Source organism: Psittacula echo, assembly GCF_963264785.1.
Source record: "Psittacula echo genome assembly, chromosome: 1".
NCBI classification, from domain to species: Eukaryota; Metazoa; Chordata; class Aves; order Psittaciformes; family Psittacidae; genus Psittacula; species Psittacula echo.
Window position 1 is genome coordinate 11,187,771 of NC_137735.1, and position 18,463 is coordinate 11,206,233.

The 18,463-nt window shown below is 43.0% G+C and overlaps 1 protein-coding gene across 1 annotated transcript in view; it reads right to left on the minus strand.

Moving 5' to 3' along the window:
• Positions 1–2,931, minus strand: part of CPZ (carboxypeptidase Z) — a gene marked incomplete at both ends in the record, with an annotated part of 32,628 nt that extends 29,697 nt beyond the window's left edge. Inside the window, one exon of the mRNA XM_080626288.1 lies at positions 2,844–2,931. Within this exon, the coding sequence (XP_080482414.1) occupies positions 2,844–2,931 (88 nt within the window). The remainder of the gene's footprint in view (positions 1–2,843) is intronic.
• Between the last annotated feature and the right edge of the window lie 15,532 nt (positions 2,932–18,463).

The window sequence follows — 18,463 nt, forward strand, 5'->3', positions numbered from 1 at the left end:
CCACTGCCTCCCACCTCCTCCCAGTTAAACTCAAGAGACCCTTAGGGATGGGTGAGCTCAGGAGCAGAGCAAGCCAGGAAGATGGGGAACACCAAGGTGCTTGGGAGAGTAGATCCACAGGTGACAAGAGTCAGCCTGTGCTACCTCCCACCTCCACAGCCTCAGCTCTGACAGCTCCGCTCCTCACCAGCGGCATCCAACCGGACACGTACCCGAAACACCCCTTTAACTGCTCGCACAGAGAGGAAGAGGCTGAGGCACAACCTTGCTGCTCACAGCCGGCCCAGACCCGATGCCCCCCCGCCGCCTGCTCGAGCCGAGAAGCCCACACGATGGCACTACAGACGGTGGCCGCTCCGCTGCAGGGCCCGTCGGGAGCGGCTTGTGCGGTGTCACACTGCAAGCCCCGGGGGTTCGCCCACCCGCCTGAGCACAGCCCACCCCTGCACCAGTGGTCGCCAGGAAAGCGTTTTCTGCTCATGAGTGTTCAGGAGAGATTTTATTGATGTTATATTACAGCCTCAGACTGACCTCCGATAGCATCTCAGTGCTGGAGCTGGCCCCGGCTGCAAGGGAGTGACCTGCTTTCAGCATTCTGAGGCGTGTGACTTCAGCCTGCTTCTACTTTGGTTTTTGTTGTCAGTGCTGCATTTAACTCATTGCCGCTGGAATACATCAGTCTGCAGCAGAGACCAGCATCGGTCAAAGCAAGAACCTGTGCTATTATCTCTCTCCACCAAAAGCTTCCCATCTTTCAGGGAAAAAGTGCTAAGTTGTACTTTTCTCTCCCAAACTGGAGGCTGAGAGGCCAGTAAAAGCTCCCTGCAGCATGTGATGCCTGTGTCATATTGTGGACCTGGATGACAGTAATCATTTCCTTATTTTTCTAAACAGAAGAGCACAAAGCATTTTGTAAGGATGTTGATATTATAAAACCATGTTTCATTTTAGTTTCTTATTGAAAAAAGCAAAATGAGTCACAGCAGAATGAATATCACTGAGAAGTCCAGGCAGTCTGCAGAAACCAGCTCCAGCCCTGCTGGGAGTCAGGCAGTGGCACTGGCTCCTGCTGCCCTTCTGTCAGGCATGAGCAGCTCCAGGCTGGTCTCCTGCAAAGCATCACAGGTCTGTTCACTGAGATCTGCACAGGGGATCCCAAAATGGGAGAAAATCCCACTGCTACGGCTGAAGACATAACCTACTACCTTGGATGCTGACAGGAGACCTCTGCAAGATCTGTTTGTGAACATGTGCAGCGTCATGTCCCCTTTCTTTTCATGTGGCCTGACATGACCTTATCTCCCCTTTAGAAAAGAAAGACCCTTAAGAAATCTTGAAGTCTCTCAATGTCCAAGTTGCTACTTAATCCCATGGTCCAACATCCCTCCAGGTGCAAAGTGTGCCCTATCCTCGTGCTACACACCATGTAGTGACATTAACAGCTCACTTTCCCTACCACTAGACATCCCCCTATTCAGCAGCCCAGTCCTACCACATGCAAGGTGTTTCCATTCCCTGCACTTCCTCAAGCTCTTCCCCAAAGACAGCACAGTTCCAGACACACACAAAACATTCTGCTACAGCAGTTGCCACTCGATATCCATACATTTGTGGTTGCTAGGGTTAATACCCCACGGTAAAACTTTGATCAGCTGGAACTGGAGTAGAATCATACCTCACAGAGAAAGGGCATGCTGCTAACCACTACCTGTAATTGGCTGTAAATAGTCTACAACACTTCACTTTGTACAGCTTTATCCAAAAATAAAATCCCTTTAGGCTGCGGTAGACCTCACTTTGATGTTCATGGGAACAGCACTCTCAAATTATATGCAGTATAAGGCACATGGACTGCACTGTGTTCAATGCCAGTACAGTCTACAGCTTATATTTAAGCACTGAAATAAAGCTGAATTTCCTGGTGTAACATTAAGGTCAGTTTCAGGTTAACTTATCCCTTCCTGTATGCCCATAAAATAAAGATTTTCTGAATCATTTTGAATTTGAACTCTCTGAAAATAGTTTTCCTGGAATAGACCTTGTCACTACACAGGAATTCACCTCTCCACTATCCCTATATAAATGAAATTTGAATGAAGTTCATCCACTTGATAAAAAACACCATATATTTTTAAAATATACTGTTAGTGTTTTTTATTAGTCAACTGGTTACTGAACCAAAAAGTTTTCAATTCACTTGGCAGCATGTTCCTATCTAACCTTTATTCAAATGGGTAAATCTGCCTTTCCAGCCAATCAACTCATACAAATTCCATATTGCTTATAGCAAGCTAAAACACACCCTGCTGCTGTCGGATCCTAATAAATCTTGTCATACTCTGGGCTTGAAAGAAGTGACCTAAAGCTAAATGTAAGGAGATATTTTTCTTCAGCAGAAAAGCATACAGAAGGTCAAAAGTTCACCTTCCTGCAATCTGACTACCACATTCCTAGAAGGCAAGGCCAGAGACGGGAGAATCCTTTGCATTCCCCACAACAGCGAGGGGGATCCTAGCTACTAGGAACTCCATAAATTGACAGAAAGACACTTCTACACATGGCCTTAAGGGATAATGATGGGAAAGCATTACATTCCCTTCCATCACAGGCTTGCTTTTCTGTTGCAAGGCCGTGCCACCTCTTACTTTCCCATCCACGCTTCCCAAGCACAACCCTAGTTTCATCACTGGCACTCTGCAGAGTTCCAAAAACTCGTCCCCTTGTCTCCAGGGGAGAGTGACAACTTCCACCTCCCTCATCTTGGAGCTGGAGCCCTTTACTCTGCTCACCTCCAAGAGAAGGAATGAGAGAAGAAGGGGAACTTTTGGGGTGGTTAGCCTTACCTAGGGTATCCTGGCCGGTTTCACAGTGGGGCGCCGGCTTGGTGGCCCTAAGCAGCCCGCTGAGGAGGAGCAGGAGCCTCAGGACCATGCTGGAGCTGCTTGCGCAGGCAGCACAGTGATGTGGCACTCGCTGCCTGATGGAGCTGCTCCTCGCTGGGAGCCTCAGCTCTGGCTATCCAAGCTGCAGAGGAAATCAGTGCGCTGCAAGGGCATGCCCACGTCTCACAGTATAAGCAGTCCAGGCGTCAGATTTCAAATAGCATTTGAGCTTGGAAAGCAAAAAGCTTTGAGGCAGAGAGGGAGGAGGAATGAGCTCCCCCTCCCCTCTGCCTCCCGACCTTCCCTCTCTTCCAGCCTGGTTTACAGTTTCATAAACAGTTTGAGCTAAGGGAGGTCCCGCAAGGATGCGCCTGCTCCTTCCCCGCGGGTCTGATGCCTTTGGTCTTCATGCAGTTTTCCTATGGGACACGGGAGCTTCGTTAAACAGTGTCTCACTTGAGCAAGGGCAACTGTCAGGAAAGAGCAGGGGGAAAAGAGACAGGGAAAGCAAGCAATCGAAAGCAGCTTTCCTCCCAAAGACTGGTATTTCATAACCCACTTAACTGCAAGTTTAAGACACAACAACAAAGGGACTTTAAGCTGCATCCTCTCCAGCACAGCCAGGATGGCAACCCACAAAATAGTCACCAGGATCCCCCTTCCAAATGCTCCTCCTGTGCACTTTACTTAAGACCCTGTTCACAGAACCAAACTTGGAGGGATACCAGTATTTTCTTAAAAAAAACTTCATAGAATCACAGAATCACAGAATAGTCAGGGTTGGAAAGGACCTTAAGATCATCCAGTTCCAACCCCCCTGCCATGGGCAGGGACACCCCACACTAAACCATGTCACCCGAGGCCTCACCCAACCTGGCCTTGAACACTGCCAAGGATGGAGCATTCACAACCTCCCTGGACAAAAACATAGATAAGATTCCAGAACATCGACGCAGGCTTTAACTGGATGATAAATCTACATTAAGTTCATCTTAATTTGATTTTTTTTAATCTGTTTTTTGATTTTTCAGAGAAATACGCATTTTATGTTTTTATCACTATGCCACAGGTATGGTGAAGTTTGCCTTAGGTTGGATGTGAACTCCTCATTTCTTACCTACGTATAAAAAAAAATATCCTGTATGACAGGAAAATGGATTTTTCTTCAAAAATCTAGACCAAAACAGACCAAAGCATCCTATCTTTCCAGGCAGAGCATATTCCTTTGAGGACAGATACCTGCTTACACAAGAGGGCAGAGAATCTGTCCTTGCAGTTGGAGCACACTGGTTCCTGCTGATCACTGTCAGAGAAATAAGTAAGGAGTTATGTTCCTGTATGATAATGTAAATAAACCCTCCTATTGGGAAACACACTGAAGAGGCTGACAGGACAGGATGACTGAAAGCAGCAGGATGTCTAAAAGCGTGGTCTCCAAGGACAGGGGTACTTCACCTTCTGCACAGCTCCCTGCAGCCTGCGGTCAGATGTTCTGAATACCAGTCTGCCACATTCATACCTGATGTGCTCAGGTACAGCTGAGGGCACATCTAAGCCCAGTTCTTGCTGAGTGCCTGGGCTGTGCATTTCGCATTAAAGGAAACGAATGAGGCTGCCCAGATCTAACCAAGTGATGTGGCTGAATTCCTTACAGCAAAAAAAGCTGCAGAGATTATACAAACAGAAGCTGACCTTGTCCTTGGAAAAGCTGTTGTTTTACTGTAAGCCTCTGCAGCCTTTAAGAGTATAGAGTGACATCTCTCCCATACATCCCAATGCTTTTGAGGTGAGTTCTGCTGCAGAACAAATCCTTCACTAGTTGTAATCCCATAATTTTTCCCCTTTTTGTTTTTGGCAATTTTTTGTTTGCGATTGCGATTTCTCACTTGATTTCCCACCCTTCAGCCTGTCCTATCCTCCTGCATATCTCCTCCCTTCCTCCACATTTCAAGCCTCCAGTGTAGGGATTGGTGCACGGAAGATCACGTGATGTGACAGGAAGTTACCAGGAGGGACAGGAACCAGCTGACCCTGGGGAGGTGCTTAGGCAACAGATATAAGGAATTGTAACTGCGCAATAAATCGTTGTTGACCCGCATTCCATGAATGCTCTATGTCTTGACCCTAGTTTGGAGGGAACTAGTGCTTCTGTCCCTCACCACACGAGTAGCGAGAAACTACATCCAGCCCCAGTTTAGATGCTGCATTCTTTAGGGCCACACATTTTAAAATACCAGCAATCATAAGTTTTCTTTACCAGGATCCCACAAAACATTGCAAACCACTGACACGTGCTTTCAACAGTGCTATTTAGCATCACTGTAATAACCCAGATTCATATTGTGCTCTATACTTTGTATCAAGAACTTAATTAATTAAATGATTGTGGTTCACATTATATCATTTCTTGTTCTCAAGATTATTGTATCCATCTAATATTATTTGTAGCTTGTGTATGCATTGATTTCCATGCACACACAGCACCCCCCCCCCCGTTCAACCATCCTTTGGGCCATTATATCTTACTCATCAGAATCAAATGCAGACAGTATTTTCTCTGCCTTGCATAAGGCAGTGCAAACTAGTGATTAACTTGGATAAGCTCTGGAACAAAAAGAGCCTTGTGTCTCATCATCACAGCAATATGCTCAGCATAATTAGCCTTGCCAAGAGTCAGGACTCCTTGGCCTCAGTGCAGGCCTTCCAGGACCAGAGCTACCGCCTTTACACATAGCTGCAATGAGGTACACTCACTCCTGTGAGTCACCCTGGGTTTCCTTATGACATTGTCTAGAGCTACAGCAGGGTTTTAAGGGGCCACCACCTCAGACGACAGGAAAAGAGCTCTATCCCTTCTTTGTGCTTCCAGGGCTATATCCTGCCCCATCGGCATCGCTGTCAGAGATTACCCATACCCAAGTTCACACATCCAGGTTTGTTCCAAACAGGAGAATGGAAGAACTGGCCTGGCTCAGCTTTAGCTGATCCGCTGCAGCACCTGGGGTATGGTGGGCTGTATGGCTCCTATACACACCAGACGAGTAAGCTCTGCACAGGTATGCACACCGAAGGAGCACTCAGTTCCTTAAGTTGTCTGGTTAAGGACTATTCAGTATAACAGAATAAAGAAGTACCAAGGAAAGATAAGGAAAGATAAGGAAAATTAAAGACAAGGAAAGGTAAATAGACACTCAGGAATTAATAAGCAGGTGATGAACTTTAACAGGGATCAGAACACGTTGGACTCTGATGGGCCATTAAAGCAATGATTTGGGCACAGCCTTGAAGAGGTTAGCCTGAACACCGTTCCTGATATGATACATGAAAAGTGATTATCATTAATAGTATGGGATATTAGAAGTGACTCCTGGGACCTGAAGACAGGTGGGGAAACTTATGTAAAACTTATTACGGCCTGCTGAGGGGAAGGAGCAAAGAGAAGGACCAGAGTGGATGCGGGAGGCACAAGAGTAGGAAAGCCAGAAAGGATGGGTATAAAGGGAATGGCTGCATGCAGGCAGGCTGCTGGGCAGTATGATTATCTGACTGAGTTCCGTTCCTGGCCCCTGCAACTTAGTCTATTTTCATATTAAATCTTTTCTTATCCTTTTTTTCTCCCTATTTACCATCTCTGACCTAAGTGAGTGCTGAAAGGTCAAAGTGCCAGCAACTGGAAAGAGCTGGATGTGTTCATAGTTCCTGAGTGAATATAGTCCTAAATCCACTGTGTGTGCATGTGTGGTTTACTGGCTAACTCCACTCTGGATTAACAGGTAAGCAGAAAATGACTTACATCTGAGAAGACTCAAAATCTGAGTCAGTGGCTGAATAAGGAGCCAAGGATGCAGATGTGCCCTGAGAGCCTGTGCTGATATTAGAGGGCTCTGTGAATTTGAGCCAACCGTATCCTGGGCTGCATCAAGAGGAGCCTGATCAGCAGGTCGAAGGAGGTGATCCTGCCCCTCTACTCTGCTCTTGGGAGACCTCACTTGCAGTATTGTGTGCAGTTCTGGTGTCCTCAACATAAAAAGGACACGGAACTGTTGGAACAAGTCCAGAGGAGGGCCACGAGGATGATCAGGGGACTGGAGCACCTCCCGTATGAAGACAGGCTGAGAAAGTTGGGGCTGTTCAGCCTGGAGAAGAGAAGGCTGCGTGGAGACCTCAGAGCAGCCTTCCAGTATCTGAAGGGGGCCTACAAGGATGCTGGGGATGGACTCTTCATCAGGGACTGTAATGACAGGACAAGGGGTAACGGGTTCAAACTTAAACAGGGGAAATTTAGATTGGATATAAGGAAGAAATTCTTTACTGTGAGGGTGGTGAGGCACTGGAATGGGTTGCCCAGGGAAGTTGTGAATGCTCCATCCTTGGCAGTGTTCAAGGCTAGGTTGGATGAGGCCTTGGGTGGCATGGTTTAGTGTGGGGTGTCCCTGCCCATGGCAGAGGGGTTGGAACTGGATGATCTTAAGGTCCTTTCCAACCCTAACTATTCTATGATTCTATGATTCTATATATGTGAATCCAGGAAGTGGGAGCAAGCGTGCTTTTACTAGTGAACCTCAATCCTGAGCAGCCAGAGAGGGGCAACAGGACCGGGCTCCCTGTGCTTACATTTACGTGAGCCCTGTTCGTAAAGGTAGGACTCTTCTGGCATCATGCATGTGTTCACATGTGTGTTCATGCCACAGTCATCCTCACTGCTGACTGAACTTGCAGTTGGGAACAGCAGTAGTTGAACCCACAGCTCTGGGACAGGGAGACTTCTGGATATTAGAGCACACCCAGGAAGGGGGAATTCCAGGTACTGATTGCCTGGATCTGGCACTCAGAAACATCACATCCTTAACAAGCTTCACTGCACCAACTAGATAAAACCCTCAATAGCTGACATCCAAAAAGCTCCAAACTTCTTTATTTCTCAACTTCCACAGAACTTCTCCATTCAAGCAGGATATAGCATAAGTAGGGTAGATGGGTGGCCTATGAATGACATTATGGTAATTAGCAGCAAAGATAAATTTATCAGTTTGTCACCACCATTGATGAATGTTTCAATTCATCATGAAGAACAGAAGGTATGGAAGGGTTATTTCATTGCCTCTTACCTTAGATTGCCTGTTCTATTCCTCCTTTACAAGGTATTTGATCCCAGGCTTTACCGTGTGTCCTTCTGTGAAGCTTTGTCCATTCCCCTGTGCATGGTTGCCACACCTGGGGTCTCCTGTAGACCCCCACCTTTCTGAGGGGGCAGTAGATCATCTACTGCTCCTCCCATCCATAAAATATTTGAAGCCATCCAGCATTCCAATCTTGCTTGGCTATTTCTCAGCCCATTATTAGTACTCTGTATTTATTATTTGCCTTTCTTAGATGTCTGTTGTGTGTTAACGCTGACTGTATCAAATAGGACTACTAGCAGGTACTGCACAGGGCAGTTGCACCAAAACCTAGAAGCATTAAAAGCAGCTAGGGAAGGGATGATTTGGAATAAAGGGATTTCACCTCTGTCTTTTCATTTCTGGGTTTCAGTGAATCTTGTAGTCTTTCCGGGGGGTTAGCATTAAGTTCTGGCTTAGGCTTAAATATGATATATTCACCCCAGTTCTAAAAGAATCTTAAAAATTAACAAATCCCAGAGTGATGAGCAGATGTAGCAGCATCAGCTGGGTTTAATCATCTGCACTTGAATCACTGCAATAAAATTAATTTTACTAGACCTTATTGCTGACAACCTCTTTCCTGATCAGGCCTTTTTGTCAGCCTACAGCCACAGCACAGCAGCAATCCAGAAATCCTCAGACAAGACTAAATACCAAAACATGTTTGTGTCTTTGGCACATTTTACTTGCTCGCTTCTCATGATTCTTACTATTGTCAGAGAAAGTTAGCAGAGGTATGTATCAGACTCAGGCTGCTTTTCATTACCTGGTTCTTTTTATTCTGACTCTGCTGATACGAGGTTGAACAATAAACAGAAGCACTGCTGCCTAGATAACTCTTCTGAAGGACAAGCAAAGAGAGAGCAGATCAAAATGCTACTTCATGGCCGTTATTCTCTCCTCCACTTGGTGCTAGTGAAGCTGGCACAACAGTGTATGGCAGCACATCACACTGCTCCAGTACAAAGTCAGCAGGCACGGTTTCAGGATTTTACAGCCATTTACATTAATCCAGGAGGTATTTCCATCTGCACAGCAGAAACTTTTTTAGCTCTTTTCAGTTTCTTCACAGGGCAGAGAAGAGCAGCTGCTCTCAGGACAGACAGAGAGTGAATTAGCAACTTCCTGCAAAGCAATAGCAACTTTTCTTTCCAGAAACTCCCCCTGTTCTTCCTATCTTTGAAAGAACTTTCCCTCCTATGCTCTGATTGTTCTTCACGCAACAGCAGAGATCTGAGAAAGACCCACAAGGGGTTTCTCTTCCAGATTCTAGGTGCTAAGTTAAAAGAGAAAAAACATCTGTTCTCGAAACAAATACTTTTAATTCAAATTAACATGCATGTAGATAAGAGAAACGGATGTCTCGTATAGATACACAGATTATCTAAAGATACACAAGCTATGCCAAGATCTGCATTTGTGAAGGGGAGCAGATATTTTGGGATGTTTCTATGTGCCTTTTGGGACCGTATACCTTATGCTTGGGGAGCTTTTAACTTTCTCACAGAGATTTTTCTCAGCAGTGCCTTTTATCTCAGCTTTCAATTTGTTCCCCTTATGACCCGCAAGATTAAACCAGCTTTAGAAACTACCACACAAACACTGAGTGCCAGAAATTTGATGGGGAGACTAAGAGTAGAAAGTAAAGACCACACAGACAAGAATTTTCCTGTTTTCCTACACTGTACCCAATGAGCTTAACCTAAAATGGATCATGGACTGCAACTTTCTACATGTCCCAAATACTTCACAAATTCCTTGTAGTCTCTAGCAGTTATTTTTGATTGTTATTGACCAAGTCTGTACTTGCACCAGCTCAGCAGGGGAGGAGCAGTAATGTTCTGGTAGATCTCCCCAGAGCAAACCAGTCCAGCCATACTTCAAATTAATTTTCCTGTATTGGCTCCAATATTTAATGATTTTTTTCTTCTTTTTTTTTTTTTTTTTTTTTTTTTTTTTTTGTCATTTTGGCATGTTTTGCCAATTTCTTTTCCGTTCTTTCCTCATACACTGGAAACAAAAGAAACAATGAGTGGGTAGAATATTTTCCCACTGTTAACATTAGAGTCATAGATATTTCTTTCCTTCCTGGTTAAATATAATAAATGTAAAAAGAAAGAAATAAATTGCAGCTCTTGAAAATATTTAAATCATTGAAATTCAATACAAGTACTGCCAGTGATAATTAAATTCTGTTTTCATCTTCTGACTTGTCATAGATTAACTAAGTCAGTGACCCACAAAATTAGTTCCCTATACCACTTCCAGGTGATCCACTGAACTGATCCTATCATAATGCAGAGGAATGCAGAAAATCTCAGAAAAATTCAGCTGAATACATGTCTTTCTTTTAGCATTCATGTTTTCTCTGTGCTTGCTTGGGCTAATCAGTAAGAAATGAAGCCACTCAGAATACTTTTCATCACAGGAGAAAATTATATCTATTTAAAATTCAGCTGTGATCAAAAGAACAAGTGATACAAAAAACTGGAAGGCAACCTGGCACCAGATGATAGAACAAGAGCACAAAGTGATGACAGTAGTAAATATGATTCCACATCCAGAAGAATTTGTGCAAAGTAACGTATATCAATCATCAAACCCTGCTATAAGCACCCAGTATTATTTAAACTTCATCTTAAGAAGGTAGAACTGACATGAGGACCTTGTTATCCTCTCAAAGGCTGCCTCTTATTACTCCCACATGTAAAGTAGCAAAGCAAGATTACTGCTAAAGGGTTACTGGTAATGCAGTTTGAGGTTTTTAGTTCAAGATGAGGCCTAAAGGTGATTCTTCCTGACTCCCATAAAGCAAGAAAAATAATAAATAAGTCTGTGGATCATAGAACTGAATATATAACTGCTACAAGGAAAAATAAGTGTGCTCAAAAAAGATCTGTGCGGAGAACTAAAGGTCTTTCTTTTCTTCTGATCACAGATGGAATATTAAAAATTAATGTAAGCTCTACCAGAAAAGAACTTGACAGTCCTATTTTAAGACTCATTTTGCTTCATCTCTTCTCCCTGTCTCATAGAACATTAATGCCAAAACATTCAGAAGTCCTCCTGTAGGGCTTGCTTTGCACATTCACAGAGGTGCTGGGAAGCATTTTGCAAAAGTGACTTAGAATGCCTTAGTTTGTAGATACCCAATGGGGGAAACACTTTGGGCCCCCATTCTTTGGAAGTAGATCCTTAGCACTTCCCAAAAAATAAAAAATCAGTCCTTCCAAAGTTGACGCTCTCCAGAAAACTTGATTAAACTCAGACAGCAAGGACCGGTAGCTATTTTGGATGATATTGGCATGAGAACTCTTAAGATTTCAACTTCAGAAATAAACTTCCAAGTCAAATCAAGACCCAAGCATCCATGAAAAAGTTGTGAGAAATAGGATGTTCTGCCTCTTAGTTAAAACTGAATGTTTTTAAAGGTATTTAGGCACTTTAAAATTGCATATCAGTATACTGACAGTCTATGTCCTACTAAATCTGGTGTGTGATCACTTTAAAGTGTCTTAAGATTTGTTTTCAAGGTTCTAAGTCTTTAGAGTGGCACAACCTAATTTACCCCTAAATAAGGAGTCTTCTAACAGATGAGGAACTTTAGTTCAGTTTTTATTTTCTTCTTTCATTCAAATAATTTACAAATCATGAGTGGAAACTGCAGAGACCAAACAGAAAACAATTGTAACATCCATTTTTTCTTTGGAAGACATTATCTCTAGCCTATGGTATTCAGGTGAGCTCCACTTGCCATGCTTGGATTGACATGCTGAATTGCCCACAAAGGACAAGCACCAAAGGTGCTGAATAGCATTGGCAAAGATGGAGAGACCAGGTTGGAGGCCATCCTTGGGATCATGCAGATCCAAGCAGCCAGTATATTCAGTAGCATGATGCCCAGCTCCTCCAAGGTATTGCAAACATCCTGTCTGCTCTTTAGAGAGCAAGCTGACCTCAAGGCTGTTCTCTGTTTTGACAAAGTCTATGTGTGCATAACCCATATACAACATCTCAGCTTCCTAAGCTGTTGTAAAGACATTAGTTCCTAGGTATGGATATATATTTCAAATGTAGTTTGTAGCAATATCTGGGGGATTGTCACAGGTTCAGGGCTGCCTCATGGGATTTGTTCCAGGGTTTATCTAGAGACCTAAAGTCCTGCACAGCACTGCTACATGCCACCCTTCTGTCACATTATTGCCGTCCAATGACATAGCAGCCTTCCAGTATCTGAAGGGGGCCTACAAGGATGCTGGAGAGGGACTCTTCATCAGGGACTGTAGTGACAGGACAAGAGGTAACAGGTTCAAATTTAAACAGAGGAAGTTCAGATTAGACATAAGGAAAAAATTCTTTATTGTGAGGGCACTAGAACAGGTTGCTCAAAGAAGTGGTAAATGCCGTATCCCTGGCAGTGTTCAAGGCCAGGCTGGACAGAGCCTTGGATGACATGGTTTAGTGTGTGGTGTCCCTGTCCATGGCAGGCGGGTTGAAACTAGGTGGTCTTAAGGTCCTTCCCAACCCTAACTATTCTATGATTCCATGAGTGTCTTCCCCTCAGGAAAAACATTGACAAGTTGGAAGAGATTTGGAGCAAGGCAACAAATAGGATGGAGGCTTCATCATTGAGTCATCATGACAAATGATTTGAGCTGCTTTTTTCTTGGCCAAACAATGACTAATTGGATATTTAGGATTCTTAAAAAAAAAAAAAGCAAATGATACAGGACAGTCCAAGGCAGTTATGAGGGGTCAGGAGAACAAGAACAGGGCATTCAGGGAGAGTAAAAAAATTGGCTGTAGGGTCTTAACTATCAGCCACAGGCTAAACTCAGGGAACAGGTCCATCAGTTAGTCAAATCTTTGTCCCTGCTTTACAAAAAAAGCCACAATTTTGAATTAAATTTGGATTATAAGATCATCTCATGCTACTGATAACATGACATTGCTCAGCTTAAAGAGCTGATCCAGAACTGCTAAATTTTATACAGATATGAGAAACACCTTATCATTCACATATCAAACTAATCCCTATGGGAGAGGTTTCATCAGCACATCAGGTTTCAGCTCAAGACCCTTAGCAGCTCAAAAGCTGTCATTAGTTGTCCTAGCTATTAGCTCCCTGAGCTACTAGGACAGTGAGCTCCTTAGAACAACAGGGAATTTGTATTTTTCTAATTTCCCTGAATTGTTAATTTCCCCAAGTTATCCTCTACTCTTCTACTATGATTAGGGAACAAAAAAGACACAGTAGCTCATCGAAAAGATTAACTTTACTTGTCAAAATTCTGTTTAGTCAGGGCCTTCCTTTAAACCACTGCTAGCAGGACACTTTAGGAGCACAGCTATGGAGAGAAATACCCGCAGGAGCTGAGTTTTTTCTATTTTCCTACAGATTATTATGCTACACACAGCTCTCAATAGCTCCTTGCTTCTCCTTGACGTAAGCTACATTGCACCAGGAGGTGAGCCGAACCTCCAGTTTTCCTCTATAAGGAAGTCAGGATGTCAAGAAGCCTTGCTAGCTCAGAGCAAGCCATTTACGTACTTCATCTTATGTTGGACTTGTTTAGCTTCAAGTTGCCAAGCAACAGCTACCCCTAAGACTCAATCAATGCAGCAGCAGTATGGGAAATTACAAGGCAAAAGGTCCTATGATGCATTTATCTGTTCATATCATGTACAATTAAAAGTCAAAAGATGACTGACACTCTAAGGGCTGAGCCTGAGAGCATCAGCATTGGAGGTAGAGGCTATGAGCTGTCAGGGCAATAACAGACATCCAGCCATTGCAGAACAAGCCTAGAGAAACCCACTATGCATCCACATTGGTGAGGTTTCATTTTCATCCAATCTCACCCTCATAAGACTTATTGGGACAGTAGGTGGGAAGAATTTTATGAGGAATTCAGGCTCAACACCCTGATTTAGCCATAAATGGATATCTGATAATTTTATCTGAAAGTGAAAATGTGACAGTTCTCATGTTATTACTGTGCCACAGACTACAGAAATTGGTAGGCTGTAATCCCAAGGGACAAAATAGATTCAGTAGTATTCTTGGTTTGATTTCTTTTCCTGCTTTCTTTGTCAAGCACAAAAAAGTGAGTGGCACAGCTTGCTTTCTGCATGTTACAATTCTGCTCAGCTGCACAGAATTGAAAATTAAAAAGGCTGTCACTGGAAAACTAATGAAAACCAACTAAAAAAACTCACAGAAAACCAAAACCACAGAAAAAAAACAGTGAGAATGCCACAACAATAGCCTGAGGGAAAGCATCAGGAAAGAAGGGGTCAGAATAGCCAAGCTTTCAGGGAACATGAGAAACCAGGGTAGGTAGAGACTTCAAAAGGTGATAAAAGTGAAGGATATATGGGGATTGACCCAGCTTTCAGAAGTTGCAAAGGGAGAGCAGGGTAGCAGAGGTGCAAGAGAAAATGCTTCTGTTCCTGTGTCTGTTCAGCTCTCAGCTACTGAAAGACATGAGAAAGCTTAGGAAAAAAAAAGGCTCAGAGGTGTGATTGTCAGAGGACTACAGTGCAGCTTTGTCTATAGCCATACCATCTGCCTTTTCAGTATGCTTAATATCTTTATGCTATCATTTGAAGAAAACCTTATACCTCTTAGATTATATTTCCATTCAGCGCCGTTAACATGCTTTGTTAGCATATACAAGAATCCAAGGACTGGTTTGCTTTTATTCTTATTTAACTCAGTGTTTAGACTTCTTAACTGAGCTGGTCTTAAATGGTCTTTTGGAAAGATTTCCACAAATTCAGACTTGGACTCTACTGATGAAAACCTTCAAGTAAAATCTTGGCTTATCTCCACCTCAAGTCAGTGAAGCCAGGATCTTACCCTTAAGATATTTTCTCCTTCAGTTATGCCTCTACCCACTAACAAAATGAGTGTGATGTAATACATAGATCAGATATAAACAGCCCTCAGAAGAGAAGCAGGAGTATCATCTTCTTGTTTGCAGTAAGTGCCCTACCCACTGAACTTCACCATCACATACATGGAGTCCATGTTCTACCATTCATACACAGCACCTCAAATTCTTGATCGTACAGAGGAAGAGCAGGGGCTTTTTCTACCTAATTTCCAGCCTGGCCAAAATGACATTCTTCAAGGAGAAGTGAGACCCTAAACTGAGCTCTCACACCCAGAGAAGACCATTGAAGCTCCACCTAGAAATGCATGAAAGGGAGCTGTGGCTTCAACACATGGAATGAGTAGAGGGTGTCGCTTCTTTTTATATGATACTGGTAAGCTCCTAAGGATGGGCAGAGGAACATCTTGTTCTTGTATCCTAAATAACTTTCTCCTGGAAATTCAGCTGCACTGTCAACTCTGAGGTATCCCCAGCCATCATGAGATGCATATTTTGAAATGCCTGAGAAACTCATCCAAAGACAAATACACGATGAAAGTGTTTATTTTCCATTCCTGGGTATCTTCTATAAACCATATTTCACACAATTTGATCCTTTCTTGGCTGTGTGGTCTTTCATCTGCCTTTGGCTCAGGTCTCCTGAGAAAAGCATTCTAGTGCTTCCTTGGCTTCCAGCAAGGTAGTGAGAGTAAAAAGATAATGAAGTATTCAGACGACTGGTGGAGAGCCAAAAAGGTATTTTAAATGCCTAAAGTAGGCTTCATCCCAAACAACAATAATAAGAGTCTGATTAGCTGCAAAGCCAGATTTTAAGCTGAAAGCCAGTCTAAGCACCCATAAGGAGTGATCAGCAGTCATTTGTAAAACAATGGTCCTGCATCACCAATCGACATTTTGTTTTACCATGAATAATGACAAATTGAAGCAGAAAACTGGAAAGATGTTTAAATATTCTCATGAAGATGCATAGACAAACCCAATCTCCAGACCCATGCCAAGGAGCAAGGGCGCTGAGCTATGTATTGGTTTTTAATAAAACATCCTGAAAACATGCACTAGTGTTGATGGCTGCAAGCAAAGAGAACAGAGTGATTGGATATGCAAAGATCGGAATTATAAAAGCGAGAAGAGGGTGGTAATGAGTCTTCCACTTAAGGTCAGGTTTCACTGAAATGCAGTTAGAATGCCAAGCTTTCAGTTACAAAAAAAACAAATTGAGAAAGTGAATTAAGTACAGCTGCTCTAGGGTTAGGAGCAGGAGGAGCAGGAGTCTTCTTGGAAAGCATCTCAAAATTTCAATCCATTTGGTTTAGGAAAGGAAACTTGGAAGATTAAACAGATGCTGGATAATTTACTCCAAGTTTGCTGGATAATTTACTCCAAGTTTGCTGGGTACAAACCTGTATCTGCCACATGCAAACAGAAGGATGCAGTGAAATGGATGAAATGCACAACAACTTGGGTAATGTCACGAAAGGGATGTTCTTGACTTTTGTTTGGAGAACTCCTACTGCCTATAGTGGACTTGCACACTTGTGATAGTGGATTGGACTGAGAAATGAAGATGCTTCAGTTATGGTTTGCAACATTTCTGAAGGCATCTGGATAAAAAAGTGACGTGAGTACACCGGAACGATCTGTAGTTCCCAACACTCAAAAATACCTTTAACCACAGGTACCCTCTGACATCTAACATACATGTTTTGCAACATGTTTTGCTGGCATACAGAATGTATGAGAAGCCTGGGTGGGAGCAACTTATGGTTCATGCTTTGCTCACTTACGGAAAAGAGCAAAAGCACCTAGTTTGCACCACAAAACCCTCATGTCCTGGGAAGGAAAACGTGCTGATAAAAGGAAAGGAAATTATATGCAGAAATGGGACCAGCCGTTTGGCCTGTATCACATTCATAAGCCACAGGGAAAAGCAGCTCCAGCTCAGAGAAGGAGCTGGTTGCATATACTGTGCCAGGTGACATTTTGCTCTCCCAAGCTTCTGGCACTGGAAGATATTCATATATTTACAACCTTTCTTAAGGTCATCTCTGCTGTGTCTCCAGCTGAGCCATTAAATATTAATTGAACCTGCTTACCAAAAATAAAAAGCAAAACCTCTAATTTACTTGTGTAATTAACACCTCCCACAAACCAGGTGTCCTCCTGAACCAGACTGAACAAGCAGTTGCTCTTCACAATCCTGAAATATGCTACGTGCTTTTGAGACAGACACACACAGTTGCCAGTTTATTCTGCATGCACAAGTGTATGTAATTATTTGTGGGGAAAAAAAGCTGTAAATACAACAGAAAATATGCATACCAGGTGATGTAGTCAAACCTTCCCACTCACACAAGACAGTTCTCTTTTTGTTTTTTTTTTCTCTTCTTTTTCTGTTCTTTTTAAGCACTATGCCTAGATGAGTTTGAACACTTTGTCATTGGTCAGTTTATTCACCAAGACTCAATACTGTTAATTTCTCAAAGAGCTCAAATTTTAACCCATGGTTGTAAAAATCACTATCCCGCTCTGGTTGTACAAGAGCACTGGCATTAAAAAACTTTGGTTCCCACATGCTTAACCATGTAATACTACTGGCATTACAATTAGCTCTGAAATTGAAGTACCAGCATTACTCATGTTAAGACAAGGTAAATATATATTCAGTAATCACTGAGCTGCATAGATTGTTTGCACAAGTTTATTAGGTGCTGATTTACCCAGATGAATAACATGCCTGCTCTTCAGCAGGGCTAAAGAGTTTGTGAAGTGAAACTTCACACAACACAAGGTTCTCATTGCTCAGCTGCCATCTAAGCTCAGAGACACGTAAGTTCCCAGTATTGCAAAACTCAAGAAAACTAGTTTTGTTTTGCACTTGGACTGAAGCACATCCATCTTGTCAGAATTTAGCAGGACTGGGATACAGCTCTTATCTAAACCTTTTGGGAATACCTAGTCTAAGTGCTGCTTCACCTTTATTGCCTCAGAAACTCAGTCTGTCAGTCAGAAAGTTTATCTGCAATATAGGTGCTAGGAAAAAAAAGGGGGTTATTTCCTTAGAAGAGGTGCCTCTCTTTGTGATAAAAACAGTCATCAGAGCACTCGCTAGGAAACAGGGCACACAGACTCACTTCTTTCCTCTGAAAAAGCAGATTCAAAACTCCATCCTGGATCTCACCAGAAAGTATCCAAGTCATCAGGTTTGGAAATACTTTGGTAGAGGTGTTTTAAAGAAAAAAAGAGTTGAATACCTCCTCAGTTGCATGGACTAAATAAAGGTTTGTTGTGTTGCAGAGTTTATAATCTCACTGCAGTTAGGAGGAGGATGTCACCCAGATATAGTGCAGTTCTCAACTCCAGTCTCTATTGCCAAAGTACAAGTTTGAAGAAGGGAAGAAGAAATGATGCTTCTCTCACACACTGTTTTACATCTCACAATCATTTTCCCTAAGCAGTCACAGGTGGATGACAGCTCCTGCTCCTAGAGAAGTGGTGGTATCAGGTAGTCCTGCTGATCTCC